Raw genomic sequence first — 19,856 nt, 5'->3', positions numbered from 1 at the left:
AAAACACAGTGTAAGCATTCTCAGGATGTAACATGAATACAGCAAAGACTTTGATATTGCACCGAAATAATCAGTGATTCTTGAGATACAACTGTTTGAATGCACTGTTCACTCTTTTTGTTTCGAAAACCTCGTTAACTACACTTTTCATGAGCAAAACAATGTCATTGCATTGTGTGAACAATTTTTTTATGCTGTGTACATGAGAAGAAATTTCCTCAATTCCTTTTGCGCCAGTCCATCTCTTGAGTTTCAGCCTAGAGAAGCTGTGCTGTTGCTATATGGTTTTCTCTTTGCATGGTCGAGTTATATCTCGTGTTAGCAGATGTAGCCACAAACTGTGTTTACCAACAATGGCTTTCTGAAGCATCTCTGAGCCTGTGCGGCAATATCCTTGAAGCAATGATGCTGATTTTAAGACCGTGCCGCCCGAGGGATTGATTATCACGGGCATTCTGAGCCGTAGATGATGAAATCCGGAAAATTCCTTGAAATTATCCGATGAGACCAGTTGCTCATGCAGTTGTTCACAAAAGGGCATATACTGCTGGGCGATTATAGCAAAAAAAGGCGTGCTGCTAGGCACTTGTGGGGCTGTGCAGATTCTCCCATCGCCTTAACTGTGTCACTTCCGCACCTTGGTGAAATGCGGGTGGAGCAACATTTAGATGGCGGCGTCCAATGTCAAATCTATAAGTGGGCGTATTCTCCTAGAACACGAAGCCGCTTCATCTTGCACGTTCAGGAGGTTGTGCTCCAGACTAGAGCCTCTTGTAGTTGAACCATATTGCATATTTTGATTTGATTAACTGGGGATGGCCGCGTGACCGAGCGGACGGTGATTAATGTCGGTGGTTTGGAGGTTGTCTGACAGTAGAGCTTACAAAAATTGCAGTCATTATCATGGTGGAAATAATGGGTTAGCTTTTGAATCATTTGCTTTTATTTGACAAATGCAGGTTGTGAAATCGATAGAAATTCCACACTCGCTTGTGCGGCAGGAAGTGTTGGCAACACTTGAACAACTTTCTCGCTTTTTCAAGGAATGGAACAACTCCAAATATACGCTCAATCATGAGCATAGTGACAGTGCTCTGATTCAATAAATTCAAAAGGAAAGAATTTACGTAAAAACAATAACATTCATCCGTTTGAAAATAAAATGTATCGTCTTTCTAATACTCTATATTCAATTTAATATAAGTTGAAAAGGATTTGCAAACCATGATATTCTTTCAGATTTTACACAAGCTCCCACCTTCACTGGTATTCTATTTTTTTTAAGCATTATACCTACCCTTAAGGGGAATGAGAGGAGCGGCTGCAATTGGCCGGGTATCAAGTTGGCTGTGTTCACTCACTCAACAACACAAACGTCCATATCTAACGGCACCTATCAACAAAAATACCAAAAGAAGGAAAGCTCGATGCAGGTGCACAGTTAGACTGCACTTTGCATTTGACTTGCACAAATATAGGGCCGTTTAAATTCAGGAAAGAAGAGGCGAGTTGTTGACATGGCCATAGCATCTCAGGGATCTGCTTTAATGCTGTCCCCTTTCACCCTCCCTTTATTTATTTATTTTTTTTATTTTGCCGTTGATTAACAAGAACTCTGCTGTAAATTCTTTTACCAATAAATGAATATGTGAACTAAATGAACCGCAATTAAATTGGCTGGACCTGCAGAAGAGTGTGGCTAGTCTTTCACTACTGATTAAATTATCAGCTTGGTGCCCCATCAGAGGCAAAAGCATGAAATTGAGTTTTGGGTTTTTTTTCCCCCTTCTTGCAGACTTCACTGTTATTCACTTTAAAACAAGAAAACATTTTCAAAGTTGAGGTAGACAAAGCACCACACACTTGTGAAACTGTCAGCTGCAGATTCATCATATTGTAAAATGGATTTGTCCTCATAGATATTGATATCCCCGGAACACATAACCAGTTACAATAAATGTAATGGCCAACAATGGCTGAAATTATTCAAGTGGATGGCTCTCAGCTCTATTATCACCTGTGTCTTGTTCAAGGCAGACACACAAACATGAATACACATTTTCTCCACAAAGACAAAACTCTAATATGCCTTGACTCAGTCACGAGCCACTTCAGTAACTCAGTGGGGACTGTATAACCTTTTAATAGAGCCAGAGGCTTTCTCTTCTCTCTCTTTTTTTTTGTATACCTGGAAGATTCATGGGGCTGGGCATCAAGCCTTTCCTCCAAGCGGGTGATGACAGCAAATCATGAGGCTTTTGGAATTCTACATTTCTACATTTGGTCTTGATGGATCAAAAACTGGATCATACATTTTCCAGTCTTTTTCAGTGCCTTATTCGGGGGCTTTTAGAAAATGTTCAGTATGTTTTAGAGCATAGGTGTCAAACTCAGGTCCTGGAGGGCCACTGTCCTGTATATTTTCCAAGTCTCCCTGTTGCAACACACCTGATTCAAATGAACAAGTTCAATGTCAGGCTTCCGCAGAGCTTGCTGATGATCTGATCATTTGAATCAGGTGTGTTGCAACAGGGAGACTTGGAAAACATGCAGGACAGCGGCCCTCCAGGACCTGAGTTTGACATCTATGTTTTACAGCCTCTGTGGATGTGATTGGATAGCCATGGCAGAGATCCTTTAGCATGAAAAGGTTATAGGTTTTTTTCCCAAATGGCAAGTTTGAGAGGCCTTCAATGGCAAGAAGAATGTTAGCCAAGTCTAATGGGATATATCGATCACACTTAACAGTTTCTTTCCAAAGATTTTTTGGCCGACAAACTCTTTTGCCCAATATTCTAATTTGGTTTCAACATCCACAGAATACAATTGGAAGGATGTGGCCATTAGATGGCTAAAATATATATCTATTTTTTTTCAATAAAAAGCTGTGTATGAAACTGCACACATATACGAAGAAACATTTGCACTCATAATCACATCTCAGGACAATTAAGCGTGATTAATTAACCTACTGTGCATCTTTTCTGGAATGTGGGATGAAACCAGAGTACCCAGAGAAAACCCACGCAGGCACAGGGAGGAGATGCAAACTCCACCCAGTAACCGAACCCCGCACTTCCGTACTGTGAGGCAGTCGTGCTAATCAGTTTTTCAACCATGCTACCACAGAGCTACATTTACACTTAAATGAAATGGAAATAATTTATTTCCAACAGTTCATTTCATATCATACGTTTTGGCCACACTGGCTTCCTGTCCTCTTTGGGTTCATTTTTTCTTTTTTTGGACCCAATCAGATTTTTTGTGTGGACAAGTTACCCTACACAGACAGGTTAATCATAAACAGATGATACAAATGAATCGCTGGAGACCTAATTTTGTTGTCTTGATTCCACTTAATACTCTCAGGCGGACACTGACGTGTAAGGCCCAAAAAGCAATCACACGGTTCAAAAGACAATGAAGCCTTTGGCCACCAGGGTGGTTTGTGCACACAGAAAAACCCTCATATTCTTCAGCTTCATCTCAACATCACTACAAGATCTCCAAAAGTTATAAAATAATTGCTGGGCTCAACTAAGTCGATGTCGAGTGTGGCATTGTGGTGGAGACCAAGGCCAGCTTTAAAAGGACAGCTGCTGCTTATGCGATGAGGTGCAGCTGCTGGGTTGCACCAGCACATGTGTGTCAAAACGCGCGCGCACACACACACACACAAATCTGCTAGAATTCTTTCTGTTGGGCACCTAAACGTCAGCGTGGATCGTCTTCCTCTATGCTTGGCTCTTCCGAATGAGTGCTTGTGATTGTGCTGCTGCAGGCTTTGCTCTTCATGTGCCAAATCTGATTACTGTATTTTCCACACTACAAGGCGCTTTGGAGTACAAGGCATCTTCAATGAATGCCATATTTTTAAAGTTTTCATACAGAGTACAGGACGCATAGAATAAGGAGCATAGAATAGAAGGTACAACACTGGCTGAGGTTGCATTATGCATCCACTAGATGGAGCTACGCTAAAGGGAATACAATATCCAGCTTTATTTATATTGCACTCTTTCACAACTGCCGCAGCTGTAACAAAGCGCTTTACAGAACATTTAAAATACCACGTCCAAGAAATCTGAATATTGGTCCATATACTGTATAAGGTGCCTCGGATTATAGGGTGCACTGTCGGCTTTTGAGAAAATGGAATGCTTTTAGGTGTGCCCTATAGTGCGGAAAATATGGTACTCTGTGCCCTGTGCTGCCTCGATTCTCTTCAACCATGTTACGTTTCGGACAAGCAGAATTAAGTTTGGACCTCGCAAACGTGACAAACCAGAGGCGTCTAAACTTTTCATTCGAGGGGGGTGCAAGGGTAAAGGGGTCACTTTAAAATTCTTCAACTTTTTCAAACACACCACAGTCAGTCAAGAAAGCAATTATATATTGTTTGTTCTGTCTACTTAATTTCACCAGCTTTCTGTTGAAGGTGTTAAAGCAAATTGCTTTTGGGGGTGTCAACAGCCATCTATTTCACAGAGTAAATCCAGCTCTGCAATTAACAGCAGCCGTATCGCATCTCCACAATCAGAACCAAAAAAAAAAAAAAAAAGAACAAGCTGTAGTCAAGTGACTTTAAGATATAGAATATAGAGAAAACTTCTGCAGTTTGTAAACAAATTTGTTACTAGTAATGGCACTTATTTTTCTGACACCCTTCCTACTCACTCTGCCCACGTTCAACTTTTTAAACTAACCTTGCTGGTCATTTTCAGTTAAGGTTTCTTTGTTTTTTGGGGGGAGGGGAGGGGGATGCCATGAGTCACTGAAAAATGGATGCTGTAGTTTGGACACCACTGTCTTAAACAATAAATACAGTCGTGCTGTGAAAGGATTCATCGTACAGTATATGAATGAACGATAATGCAGCCTTGAGGCACGATTGCCAATTGTAAGTCTGCTGTAAGTAATTTCTGTCTGCAGGAAGTCAGTGTACCGCTTACGAGCCTTTAGGATAAAGAGTTATCCTTACCATACGTACGGCGACCCAACTGTGCCAAGATCATCTTTATAACCATTGTCAGTATTATTCAGTCCTATTTTCAACGGTAAAGCTCATGTCATTGGATCAGAACTATTTTCATTCACACAAATGTCTCATTGCAATTCGTGGTGAGTCTTGTAAAAGACGGATGGAAAGATTAGCCTCATCTATTTTACGTCATGCATTTAAAAGTAAAAGTCGACACCTCAATTTCACTTGCTGCATTCATAATGCACATTAATGAACTGAGAACTTGATCACCGAAAGCCTTTTAACAGCAATAAAAAAAGGCATTAAGAGGAACCTCCATTATACACTCCTCGGTCACCACATAATGTACACCTGCATGAGCCGTATTCTAAATGGTGCGGTTTCTTTCTTCTCAGTATGGTGCAACTCAGTTCTACACCAGTACAAACAGCATCCACAATAATAAATATCATGCTAATGCTCTACCTCTCTGACAATAGTAATTCAAATTGAACATTGTATTGATACAACACCATCCATTTTTTCCCCTCTTTGTTCTTATAAATGCCTGTGCACCCCTATACAATGCAGCCTTCATCAAAGTAGTCGGAATAATTGATTGGTGGAAATTAAGAGCAAACAAAAAACGGGTTGTGTACATCTTTAAATACATGCTCAACATAAATCTGAGTGGGAGAAACAAAATATGACACCAGATGAGACACGTGATAGTTCATAAGTAAGCATGCGTGTCGGCTCGTCAGACCTTCAGTGTACTTAGCTTAGCTGTCAAGTCAGCTAATGTGTAACAGCTACACTTTCTCTGTACACCAATTAAGCATGTGTACAGGATGAAAACCAAATGCTGTTATTTAATACATGAAATGGAATTTCTCTGAGTGTGCGTTCGGATGCACCTGAAACGTACCGCTTGAACGCACTTGTTGACTACATTTTACAAACGTAGCATTTTTCCCAGAACGGTATAACGTTAACTAGATACGCTGTCCAGTACTCTGGCTGAGCTACAATTAGTTTGAAAGTTGTCAGTAATTTTGCCATGAAGAATTATAGAAATGGAAATCATCAGTTCCAGGTCAAGCGGTTGCCATGATACTGTTTTATGGAACGTTTTAACATTCTTCAAATTCATTTTTCAGATGGTAGGCATAATTAATAAACAAAAGCATGTTTTTAAAAGAAAATACATCATTTTTTGTACAGATAACTGATATTGGATCATTTCTCATGGCACACTGGATGATCGCTCACGGCACACGAATGTGTCGCGAGCATATTCAATTTTATCCTCGTCTCTATTTTTGTTTCTCTTCCTCAAAACTTCTGACTTCATTTTTTTCCCTATTTTCTTTCACCGATCGATAAGTCAAACCCAATGTGGAGTCCTGACTTCCAAACCTTTTTATAACCGTCTCAAGCACCTCGCTGCACAACAGTTGAACCGCGTCTCAGCAATAAAGCTTCTCATGACTCATCTACGCCTCCACTGCCCTCACCTGCTTCCACCCAAAATGAATTGAATTCATTTGACTTCATGTATGTGTTGACATCGAAAGGCTCTTTGCATTAAAACTAAAAAGAATAGTAGATTTCTAACATCAACCGGTCCAGGGCGTACCTACTGCTCGAAGACAGCTGGGATAGGCTCCGGCACGCCCTTGACCCTCGAAAGGATAAGCGGATTAGAAAATGGATGGATGGATTTATAACACATTTACCATGTTTGCCAGACTATACGGACACCCTGATTAGGAAAGGACAGAGCCGACTCTTCCTACTCAGGAAACTGAGGTCTTTTGGGGTTCGGGGGTCACTCCTTAAGACGTTCTATAACTCGGTGGTGGCCTCGGCCATCCATTATGGCATTGTCTGCTGGTCAGGCAGCATCTCGGCCCGGGACAGAAAGAGACTGGAGCGACTGGTCAGGAAGGCCAGTTCTGTCCTGGGTTGCTCCCTTGACACTCTGGAGGAGGTGGGCAACAGAAGGATGCTAACTAAGCTAAAAGCTATGATGGCCAGTCCCTCCCACCCCCTCCAGCCCGCCCTGACAGCACTTGGTAGCTCCTTCAGCCAGAGACTGTTACACCCGCGCTGCAAGAAGGAGAGATACCGACGCTCGTTCCTACCGACTGCTGTCAGGCTGATGAATAAGAAAATAACAATCATAATAATAATAATAATTAAATGATGTGAAGGAAATTTGTAAATAGTACTGCGATTTATCCATTTTGTGTTCATACTGCATTTAATTGAAAGATGTTTGTTGGTTTTTTTCTCTTTCTCCTTTCTTCTTTCTACATACATTCTTGCTGCTGGAGGCTGTAAATTTCCCCAGTGTGGGACGAATAAAGGATATCTTATCTTATAAATCACACTTTTTTCCCATCGTTTAGCTGAACCTGCAACTTATACTCAGAGGCGACTTATTCTTGCGGTTGACTTCTTTGACTTGGTCGACTTTTTTCCCCATATCTGTCGTACTGTTATGTCATAGACAGCTTCCATCCTGTTGTTCCGTGACTTTCACATTGTTCAGGAGTCTACTCAGCGTTTGACATATCGCTGACTACTGACTGCAACTATTGGAGATATGCTGTCCATCTCCTTCCCTCTCGCGCTACTGGAGTGATGAGCATTGGATCATTTGCATGACTTGATGCTGTTTCAGACGCGGTGTCCTGTAAATTTTGTATTTCTCTGGGATTTTGAACATGGGTCACAGACATCGGGTTTGATTTGTGGAAACATTACATCCTCTGTCCTCTTTAAAGTTATTTTGGTGTTGTTTCAATAAACAGTTTTCGATTGCCTGCATTATGTTCCTTGTTGTTTAACCTAGGGGGATTTCTCCTGGTTTCATGAGCCACGCCTTCTTGTCTTTGTTTCGGTTTTGAGCCGTCCCTTGTGTTTTACAAGTCATGTCTTATTAACTTGAGTGCATGTCTACAGTTGTCATTGTTTCTGCTTATTTTTGTTACCATTTTTATTGTGCTTTTTTTTAATTTATTTTTATTTTTTTAGTTCTTGCCTGCACTTGTTGCTTCTACCATTTCAACCACCATGTCAGAGCACATGTGCGATTATTCAACTCAAAGTGTTATGTCACAATGTTATTGATGTATTTGGATGGAAAAAAGAAGAAAATATTTTACCACCAGCTAATCAAAAAATAATAATTACCTTTGATGACCAAAGAATACTCTTGACCGAGACCCGTTTCCATCTTTCTGTTTTGTATTTGCATCTGCACACAAAAGGAAAACCTCTTCGAAGTAATCTTCTTGCTTCTTTAATGATGGTGCATATTATTGTTCGGATGAAACGGAACCCCAACTTTTCAGAGCGAGCCTGAGGGTAAACATTTTGGCGACTTTGGAGACCTTAAAATATTGATGAGCATTAGGTTGATAATGGCCCCCATATGGCCAGAAAATGGACACCATGCATTAGGTTAATCTGCTCGTTGCCTTGTTTTATTTTCCCCTTTAATCCCTGAGTAGAGCTTAAAGAAACAGAGGAGGAAAATCGGGGCACAACTTATCTAGACAAATGTCCCAATAGCATCGTGTTTTTCCAATTTGATTTCGTGAGTATGCTATTTAATTTATTATACTCCCCAATCATCAATTGTAATTCACTCCGCTTCGCCAAAAGGGCCTTATTCAATTTGATTTGCCAGCTTCCCCTTGAGCGAAAACAGTAGCACTTATCTAATGCCACCATGCTGTTTAATCTTTTCATATTTTCATTTTTGTGTCAAGAGCTACTGACCTTGCACGCTTCAAGGAGAGCGACGCCAGCCGGTCTATGCTCTTTTGAGCACTTCAGAATGTTAATTTGGATGTCTTCATATTCAGCGTTTACATCGAGCTTCTTTTAAAATTACTTTACATTCCCAAATGGCAATATAAGGATAATGGTTTTGTTTTTCCACTCGATGGTATGAATATATCGTCTGAAAGGCTTTTTGTGTAGCACTGCAACTATTGAGGATATGTTGTCCATCACTTATCTGCTTGAAGCACACTTGAAATCTCCCTTCCAGCCGTAGTTGGATTGTTTACCCGTATTGCTGGCGTTATAAATTTTACATGGGTAAAACCGTAAGTTGCCTTCCTCTCCCTAATCCTCATTTAAATCTCTCACCCATATGAGTTGCACCCCTCCTCGTATGTTTGTTTTTTCTTTTATACAGGATTCACCCAACTTCAGATTGGTTTACAGTATGCAATCACTGACGGTAGTAACTAAGAGTTACATTTAGCTTTTGGCCGTCATTGCTTCACGCCCCTCTGTATCATTCACATCATCTACTCATCCGTATTGATCATGCAATCTGCTGATTTCCCCAAACTGAAATTGTGTTTCTATTTCTCAGGCTTGAGTCCCCAACCCGGACCCTAACTCTTGAGGCGCCCCGAGGTGTGGAGGTGAATGCTGGGGTTGGAGACTTCACGGCGTCATGTCGAAAAGACCTCCTGCTGCAGTCCTCAGAAGGAGAGGCGAGTATACAATATTTTATCGATCCTCACTGAAGAATAGAGAGGAAATTTGCGTGCAGTCTGCGATTGATCTGTATTCCTACAATGTCATGACATTTCTATGTATGATTTCTGTGTTTATCTTGTCTGGTTTGTGTGCTTTTATATACAAGACAGTTTGGGGCCTCCTTCATTAAAGTACCTTGCTAGGCTAATGAGCATCATCAATCGAGCGACCCTGTCTTTCTTTTCTCGCCTCCTCTCTTGTGTTTGGGAAAGTGACTTCATTAAAGCCGCTCTGATGAGGTTCCCTGTCATCTGCCGCCGTCATGTGTGTGTGTTCTATTAGCCTGGTATCTTACTGTCTGTCTCTTTGAATAACAGCCTGCCACATGGGAGCAAGAGCTCATGCTTGGCCAATGTCAGTGTGTAAGTTCGTGAGTGTGCATGTGTGCGCGCGCGCGCGTGTGTGTGTGTGTGTGTGTGCGTGTGTGTGTGTGTGTGTGTGTGTGTGTGTGTGTCAATGACAGTGTGTCATTAATTCTGTAATTAACAGAAGAATGCCTCATCCTTTAGACACACTGTCAGGTTCCATCATATATTGAATACACTTTCTCTCTCTCTTTCTCACCCCCTCTCACCTTCTACCATTCTCTCAAATTCAAACATGCACACACACTCACACATACACGCACACGAACGCACGATTCTAGAAGGCTTAGAAATCAAGTTTGATGCTACTCTCGAAAACACATTTCTCGTTTCCTCCTTTCCACAACCCTCTCAGAATCCTCTCATATCCCCTCGCTTCGCCCACTTCTTTCCTTATCTTGGTTCTTCACTGACCCTTCATCAGGAAAAGTACACAACTTCATCCCTATAATTACGCACCCACGCGTTGGACTTAAATTTAGCATTCAATGAGGGCACCCATTGATGTGCTTTATGTTTCGTTGATCCTGTTCAGCGTCACAGGAGGAGTGGAGCCAATGCCAGCCGACTTTGGCTATTACAAATTCAGACTGATGATGTGGGGGGTTTTTTTTGTTTTGTTTTTTTGTGGCAAGAGAAACAATGCACTGCCAGGGATGTTCACATTACAGTTCGGAAAAACCTATTTTACATGTCCTCATCCTCCTCCATCCTCTCAGGCTCTCATATCTGAGTAACCCAGCCTATTTAATTAACTTTCGGCTGCCAGGGTTGTACATCAGCATGACTGTCACTTTATAAGAAGAAGGAGTGAACCTTTTTTTTTTGCCTCTTTTGTGTCCGTTCTCTCTGTCTCTGCATTTCATGCATTCTTTTGTCCACTGTTCCCTTCTCGTCCATTCTCTCTCTCTCTCTCTCTCTCTCTCTCTCTCTCTCTCTCTCTCTCCTTCTTGTCCATGCATTGATGGATGTCTCCCAGGAAGTGAACAATATCGTGCATGTTAGAGCTGAGTTGCAAAAGGACTACAGCACAGTTTGACACCATGTAAAGCTCTACAAATGAATAAATGCAGGCATGAAGGACTTGTAGCGTGGTGCCTCTTCTACGAGTCAAATGTACGGAAATGGCTGTGTAAATCCATCAAGAAGGCTCAAACGTTCAACTTCGTTGTCATGATATTTGTTTTTTAATGAACACAGTCACATGCCAAAATGTAACCACAATTTAATGGTAAATTACATCAGCACTCAAAATAGCAGACGAGATGTGCTGAGATTTGCAAAGATGATAGCATGGAGATCTGATTACAGCAATGTGTCAACCTTTTGATTAAAAATAATGTTGAATGTGCAAATTTGATTTATTGTGAGATTTGGAACTGTAATTTAAAGTACCATTGATTTCTCTGCTAAAGCTGCCATTGATTGACATCCTCAAGGGCCCCTCGTGTTTTAATTTTTCTAAAAACATACAAGTCCACGGTCCTATTTTTGTTATTTCCCTATTAAGAGAATCTAAATATAATTAACAAATTATTGACATGAATTAAAATTGAATGATTATTGAGTAATACAGTGTTTTTCAATACGTTGGCACAGGAAAACAGTTCTGACAGGAAAATCTTCAGGGCTCAATGAAAACAAGAAATACCACAAATATGGAAAGTATGCATGTGTATCAAAATCAACCTGGCGAATTTTAAGTGAATACACAAATGTTAAGAGACTCTGTCATGTCTTATGGCCAAAGAAAATTGTCCTGAGTGTCTGTTTTGACGAGTCAACTGATTTTAGCAGTGAAAACTTCAATTATAGCATTGGGATGAGTCAGTGTCTGATGATGTGTTCATTGTGTTCTTTTGTATTGTTCTACATTTGTTGTGCAGTTGATGTAATGTTTGAAATAATTTAAAAATTGTGATAAAATGTTTAATTACTTTGTAATTATCAAGTCAAGTCAGCTTTTATTGTCAAATATGCTCCATGTCCAACATACAGCACAGATTAAATGTCTTTCCTCCACCACAGTGCAACCACAGGAGATGTTGTCCAATGGTATCAAACAGCAATGAAAAACATAATTGATTCCCCCCCCACACACACACACACACACACACACCACCACCTCCAACCACCCACCCGCCCGCAACACAACCCCTGGCGAATGGTTGCCGGTCTGCGAACAGCATGTACTTTTCTGAACCAGTCCATGACACAAAAAAAGTCGGGGACCACTGATTTAGAATCTCCTCATGCCAACAGAGGCTCAGACCTCCCAAAAGACTTTGAGAGAACCTTGCGCTGTAGAGATGGTGTTCCCTGCATCACTGTACAAACTGCACTCTGTGGGAGGCAGCATGGGCACAGCATTGGATTACATGTGTTGCCTCATCTTCAAATCATCTCACCCAAAATGGAATCAACACTGTCGAAGCTGGGGGTGATTTTCCAAATAAGCACACTGCAGATCCCTTCATGGGCAGTTATCCAGTTACAGTTCCTTTTCATATGTTCCGATTTGAATTTTGCCTGACTGCTGACCCTGTCAAATGAACAGAGGCCATCTGAAGGTGGAAGAATGCAAGGGGCGGATGAAATGAGTGCAAGGTGGAGGAGGATGGCAGAAAATAGATGTTTCTGTCGATCTTGCAGGACAAAATTAAAGTGTGTGGGACAGCAAGGCTTAAAGCCAAATCAGTGTTGTCAGCAACTGGCATTTAAGAAGGGACTATTAAAGTTTAGAAAGTTTGGAAACACAGTCCTGGAATTAAAGCCAAATGGGCTAAAAGTAGGAAAGAAATGGCTTCCATTCAAATCAATCCTGGCAGTACCTCTCATTATTGTCCTTACTTGTGTTATTTTGTGCTTAATCTCTCTCACTCTCACGACCCTAATAGTAATGTATCATACAAAAAATGAGTAACCCAATCTTTATTTCACAAATGGATGTTTAAAAAAAAAAGAGTACATCCTGTGATGAGGGTTCATCTGATTTCAAAACATGCTCCCATTTGGATGTTCTGTTATACTGTGTGTTTGTGAGTGTGTGCTCCTTCTTTATTTAAAATGTATTCCGTAAATATGTTCACTACCAAACCGCTGAACCATCCTCGCACAGGTAAAGTTTTTTGGTTTTGTTTTGTTGTTGTTTTTTTTTTTTTTTACTGTGACCTAATTCACCAAGTCACACAATGATTAATGGAGCAGAATGGAACCTTGATTTTAAGGACTAATTGGGATAGGGATCATGTTTTTAAAAACACCCACGACAGTACAAAAAAAAGGAAAAAATGTTTTGTGTTTTTTCTGTAACCTAAACATACAAAGCACATTGTAATTTTTTTTTTTAAAAAAGGTTGAAACTGTTTGAATACATTTTCAGTTTATCGAAACCTACGCCTCAGATGCAAAGGGGGGATAACAGCTTGCAGTTGGTGGCTCGAGCCGCGATGTTAGTGTTTTCATCTTTCACCTCTGAAAGAACAGCCACTGTACAAAGGGGTGTTTTGAATGGACTGCACATGATGTTATGTTTGTTAAATCTGGAGGGCGCACTCACATGACTTAATTGGCACAGTTTTGCAGCGGAAGTCATTCCTCACAAATCTCACATATTCTTTATCTTCTATTCGTTGCATGTTTTCCTCGTTGTGAGGTCAACGGTGTAATAGAAATATATAATTTGTAATTCATGTTACCACAAGGCTTGTTGGAACAATATCAAGGCTTATCAAGACTTTAGCTTGGAGGTGTTGGTTGACTAAAGTGTAATGTTTTGGCTGCTCTGCTTGTGTTTGTCCATTAACCTGTGTGTAGAGCAGCAGAACGTTGAGTGAATTAAAACGCTGGAAGGAATCAGTCACAGTCATTGGGTCTCACAATGGCAATGACACTTTCAAATTAAATTGCCTCACACAGAAAAAAAAAACAACAAATAGATTTACAGACTTGACTCACCCTACAGTAACACAAATAGCGGTTTCTATTTCTGACTCACAGCCAGTAGAGCACAGCCAAATCTCAGGTGGAACATCTGTGTGGGGTTTGTGGCCTCTGTTTGAGTACCCAGTGCACGTCTAGTGCGAGGCATGGTATAAATGTGTACATAGGCCGTCTAGACTGGGTTTTGGTGTTTGCACTCAGCTTGACGCAGTTAGAAATGGGCATTTGGGGCTATTGTGGGTGCGAACACAGCCGACTTCATTCGTCTCCATTCGAAGCGGCTCCTGTCATTCCTTGGGGCATGAGAGGCGCAGTCCTTGACATGGCAGAAAAAGAAATTAATTTGCTCGAGTCCATGCAGGAGGTCAAAGCATACCAAGTAAAGGATGCTCATAAGAAGCTGAAAGTAGACCTCTCCGGTCAGATGATGTGAAGTTGGCCATGGTAATCACAGATCTCCTTTGTGAAGTGGACACTTGAGGTCAGCTTCAAGCCCCAATTGTTCGTGTCCCTGTGTGAGCCACCAACCAGCACCTCGCTTACATTCTTGATAATTATTTCTGCCTTTTGTGTGACATGTGTCTCAATAGTACAGGCCAACATTATACGGTGAGATTTATTTGCCACTCTCACTCTGCTCATGTTTTATTCATTTAAATTCTTTATTAAATATGTTTCCGTGTGAATTGTCATTACATTTCTCTTTTACTACTTATTCACAGTGGGTCTGCCCGTGTAGTATTTTTCTGTGGTTTGTGCATTTGATATGTACGATTTGTGTGTGTGATTGTGGTCAAGGAGACTGGTCATTTTTGATGTCAATTTGTGCTGCAATCATGTAGTCTATTGTCAGCGTCACTTCACCTGTCCGTCCATTCAGGAAGCCTAATGGTCTGTGTAAAACACTCAAAGACTGTCACCACCTCCCACCTGGTTGGATTGTTGTAGGCTTTGTGTTTGTGGGTATGACAATTTGTGGCAACTTGGCCTGATGCTCGGCAAAGGCAGAGTTTGAATATTGGGTGGAGAATTATTTGGCGTGATTAGCATGTGCAAATTCTATTCTTTGGTGTGTAATCACGTATATGCTCAATGGATTAAAATTCTACTTTTTCCATTCTGCCAGTATTGTCTTTGTTATCGTGATGTGCAAAGGGGTCATCTCTTTTAACCAGTACTCATTAGTCATCTTTCCATTATTATTTCAGTCTGTCAGTCGGCAGCGATGATGGCCCATCTGCATCGAAAACGTACTTGTGTACTTGCATTGATGAGGTCCGGTTTGGTGGCCTGAGTATTGCATCTCTGCTTTTTGTGGATGATGATGTATAGTTGGATTCTTCAAGCTGCGATCTTTGAAATCTGCAACTTTCCCTGTTGCGGTTTGCAGCTGAGTGTGAAGCGGTTGGGATGAAAATCAGCACCTTCGAATCTGAGACCGTCGTCCTCAGTCGGAAAAAGGTGGAATGCCCTCTCCAGTTTGGGGATTACATCCTGCCTCAAATGGAGGAGTCCCTGGTTATGTAGTAGATAATGGATGGATGGATGGGGTTTTTTTTCAGTCATTAGATAGATATTCTGATTATGAAGAGCTCCAGATGGCATACATGGAACAATTTCATGCTGTTATATTGAGTTTTTGTTTAATATTGACACTGTATATAATTGTGTCACAGTTGTGGTCGTATTAAGAGGTAGGGAAAGTCCGACTGAAGGCCCACGTAGCAAATGAATTACCTCACACAAACAAAACCATCTCTCTTCATTCTCCCACCCAATCCAAATGTCCTAGTTCATTTTAGATGTCATTGACATGCCAGGTGGGTCTGCTATGTCATATTAAATTTCGGCCCTGTTGCCAACCATGACTGAGTTTATTCCTCCGAAAGGCAATAACCGAGCCTGAGCAGCTTTTATTGGAGATTCATGAGGAAGCTGACAGGCATGCAACAGGTACTGTATGTGTTGACATACTGTGCACTGACAATTAGAAATTGTGTGCAATCTACATTCACAGTCACATCCATCCATTTTCCATTTTCTAATTCGCTTATCCTCACAAGGGTCGCGGGCGTGCTGGAGCCTATCTCAGCTCCCAGCTGTCTTTGGGCAATAGGCGGGGAACACCCTGAATTGGTTGCCAGCCAATCCCAGGGCAAACAAAGTGGAACAACCATCCACGCTCACAATTACACCAAAGGACAATTTGGAGTATTCCATTAGTCTGCCATGCATGTATTTGGAATGTGGGAGGAAACTGGAGTACCCAGAGAATACCCACGCAGGCTCAAGGAGAACTCCACGCAGGACGACGTGAGCCAGAATCGAACCCTGCACCTCTGCACTGTGAGGCTGACGTGCTAACCCAGGGGTAGGGAACTCCGGTTCTTCCAAGGCCATATCCTGCCCGTTTTCGATCCCTCCCCACTCCAACACACCTGATTTAATTGATCATGATAGTTTCAGGCCTCCTCAGAGCTTGCTGATGAGCTGATTATTTGAATCAGGTGTGTTGGAGTAGGGAGGCATTTCAACTCTCTATTTCAAGGTACCAATGAAAACTGTAAGTGGTAGGACATGCATTCTTTGTTCCGTGTAATTACATAAATTGCGGTTTAATTCCACATTGGTTGAAGAAAGGCGGGTCTGGTTGTAACTGTATTTACATATTTTTTTCATGGTTGCTGTACAAGTAGGCGCACTGTATAAACAAACTCCTCATCAGTGGTAGAAATGGATGAGTGGATGGATGGATTCAAACATCTGGAAACAGTCTTTCATTTGATAAAAGTGTGGTCATCCTTAATAGTTGCCACGCCTAATACATTTGCTTTTAATGAAGAAAGTCAGAGATAATGGTCATTATCAACACTGCTGAAACAACAAATGAATTCATTATGGCCCAAGCCTTTATACATTCATTAGTGTATCTACAAGAGCTTAAGGAGCCTGTAGGTTGTGAAATCTCATGTCCATTATACAGGGAATGTTGTGAAAAGGGGATCGTTAACAATTGAAAGCCTTTGAGACCGGTTGAAATGTTCTGCGGATCTTGATCCTGCTTAACTCATTCACTCCCAAAGACGTTTTTAAACGTCTTTTCTTACTTGGTCTAGAATTGGCTGGTACTGAATGGGTTCATGGCCGATGGATGTTCTGCTTTTAGCTACACTGATATTTAAAAGGCATTTGAAGCGGCGACTTTGCTTCGCTCTTGTTGAGAGGAGGTTGGATGTGAATGTGTGTGGTTTTTTTTAACCGATCAAGATGTACCCCATCAGCCTGAGTGAAATCATTATTAATTGCTTCTCACATGTGATTCCTCACTTGTCCTTTCTCTCTCCATCAAGTTACCGGGCTTTCCACAGTATATACCCCGCCTTCTACTGGAGACACAAAAAAAATTAAACATTATTATAATAACTAGGGGAATTTACGAAATATGGTTGAGTTATATTCATTAATTGTTTTCATCAAACAATTTTTACCAGCCAAATATGATTTAATAATAAATGCAGGTGAATTTGTCTCTTTTTTTTTGTAGAAATTGACCACGCTAAATTCTATGCTATATCTACATTAGATTTCTGTAGAATGATTTTTGTAAACCCTCCTACCGTCTCTGTTACCACATATAATTATTTTTTTCTCGTTCTTCCCCCTCAACAATTAAAATCTGAATGTCCTAATCTTTAATCCCTTATGTTCCCAGATCTTTCTAGATGCAAACACCATCCGGCTGGGCAACATTCCCCTTGGCAGTGCAGTGGACCCACTGGAAGGTGCGGCAGCAGGTACCACCTACACCAAACAGACAGGCGTGTACGAACTGTGTGCCTGCGCAAACGGCAAGCTCTACCTTTCCCCTGCTGAGAGAGGCTCCACCTGCCAAACAACAAGTAACTTTTGCCTCTGGAGCTGAAAGTTCGACGGAAAGCTAGAAACAATGGACCATTTGGAGAGAAGCTAACGCTAGCCAACGAATTGAATGAAAATGAATCTTAACAGGTGGTAAAGCTATTGCAAGTCAAAAGACCAGTTGTCATAGACTGAAACATGGCAAGTCATATAATGAATACGATATTGGCAGCACCAGTCATCGTGGGACCGTTCCAACTAAAGAACTGAATCAACAAGGGTGAAAGAGAGAATCGACCACCAGCTCCGTTACCTACTAAGATGGTTTGGACGGGCACGACGTGTTAGTCAACAGAATGGCTGAATTTAGTGGAAATGACACAGTCAGTTCAAGGTGTCACGCTATGAACATGGATGTTCCACAACCGTACTCTGTCGGACTACAAGATATCTATGCCCGTGTGGCTTTTACATTTTCAAAAGTGGTCATCTGACAAAAGCTGCAAGTTGAAAGGAAGTGTAGTGTTCATCGAACGACCAAGAAGCTAGCGGTAATGACTGTAACCTCACCAGCAGGAACACGGACAAGGACCTTGGGTAAACCTCAACTGAGGATCATGTGTTCAAGCTGTGGGTAGTTCCCACTTTTGGTTTAATCAAGTGGGAAGATGAGGTTAGCTCCTGGACCAAGCTATACCAGAAAGGCCTTCCCCTTCCCTTCCCTGCTGGAATTTCCACACAAATGTTAAAAGTATGACTGAACCCCACAAGCCTCCAATCACATTCACTCTTTTCAGTCACATAATAGTGTCACGACTAAGGATAATGAGTTGCGCTTCACCTTTCACATCACAGTCTCTGTGTATCATGAGATTTTTTTTCACTTCTACTTGAATTATTCCACGACTTTTCCATTTTCATTCACTATTTATGACAATTTAAGTTGAAAGTGTTTTGAAGAATACAGTCATCTGCCAATGCAACAGTAGTATTGTGTCCATGATTTTTTTCTTTCTTTCTTTCCTTCTTCTCGACCACAACAGGGTAAAACCAGTTCCGGTATCATAATCGGACTTTAAAGATGTGTTGGTTTTCTCGTTAGGACCACAAAAAAAAGACACAATACTGATTAATTCGGCAACAACAAAACATTGGCCAGTCAATTTGGCATCAAGTCATGTTTAAGAATTATAATGGCCAAATGGATGTTTGATAGTGTGAGTGTCTTCACAAAATACGTCACAGTCTACAGCTTGTTGCCAGGCAACCATAAATACAATGTGAATACAGCCAAAGAGTCTCTCCCCTGGAGTCCCTTTTTCCACCAATTATGCTTTCTGTAATTGCTGTATATTTTTCTGTATTTTTTTTCAGTCTGCTTCATTTCAGTGTGTTACACAATTATAACCAGTAACCAATCACTATCTTCTCACCCCACAGTATTCACTATTCCTTTTTCATTTCTGTATTTATCTGTTGCTCATGTGATATGCTACTATACTAAATCAGCCAATGTCTTGGGAAACCTGTAAAAATTATTTCCTCAGTGGTGGGACCCCCTGAATCTTAATTCTTCATCTTCATTTGGTATAATCCGATTCTGACTTTGTGGGACATTTTGTGGAAAACCCTTTTCAGTGCTGGCACGTCATGGTGAGATTAATTTGGTCTGGGAGAACATCAAACACCTTTGGGATAAATTGTGTGCAACCCCAAGAGAGTCGTTTTAGCTGCAACTTCTACATTGTGGCTTTGCAAACATGTTTCATTTATCCTGCCTAACCCTTCAACAGCTCTGCAATCTAAAAACAAAAACAACTGGAGATTCCAGATAGTTTTTTTTGTGATGGTTGTTGTTTTTTTATTTTTTATTTTTTTAAGGTAATGTGTGACGTGAATAAGATGAGTCATCTGCACAGGTGTCATCCCGCACCCCCTGAAGGGCAATGAGCTGTACTTGCTCAATAGGATTTAGGCCCTGAGGCTGACTGATCGACTGATTCTGTTTTTATTTTGTTGTTTTTTTTTTTTTTACAAAACGATACACAGGTGCCTTTGCTGCTGTTGGTAAAAGCACATCCCAATGTGGACATTCACACTCCCTTCAGTGGACATCTGCAAGTGTCAACCTATTTATTGACCTACCTACCGATTTCCTT

General features: G+C 41.1%; 1 protein-coding gene across 2 annotated transcripts in view; it reads left to right on the top strand.

Annotated features, from left to right (window-relative positions):
- LOC127612769 (zeta-sarcoglycan) overlaps positions 1–19,515 on the top strand; it is a 201,749-nt gene extending 182,234 nt beyond the window's left edge. Inside the window, exons 7-9 of one of the 2 annotated variants that reach the window (XM_052083563.1) lie at positions 9,363–9,486; positions 17,552–17,633; positions 17,718–19,515. In XM_052083563.1, coding sequence (XP_051939523.1) covers positions 9,363–9,486; positions 17,552–17,633; positions 17,718–17,761 — 250 coding nt within the window. In that variant the 3' untranslated portion in view covers positions 17,762–19,515. Of the gene's footprint in view, positions 1–9,362; positions 9,487–17,551 lie in introns of both variants that reach the window. The other variant, XM_052083562.1, reaches the window with a different exon arrangement.
- The last annotated feature ends 341 nt before the right edge of the window (positions 19,516–19,856 follow it).

This window comes from Hippocampus zosterae, chromosome 13 (assembly GCF_025434085.1).
Source record: "Hippocampus zosterae strain Florida chromosome 13, ASM2543408v3, whole genome shotgun sequence".
Classification (NCBI taxonomy): Eukaryota; Metazoa; Chordata; class Actinopteri; order Syngnathiformes; family Syngnathidae; genus Hippocampus; species Hippocampus zosterae.
Note: the sequence above shows the minus strand (reverse complement) of the source record. Positions and strands in the feature narration are given on the sequence as shown.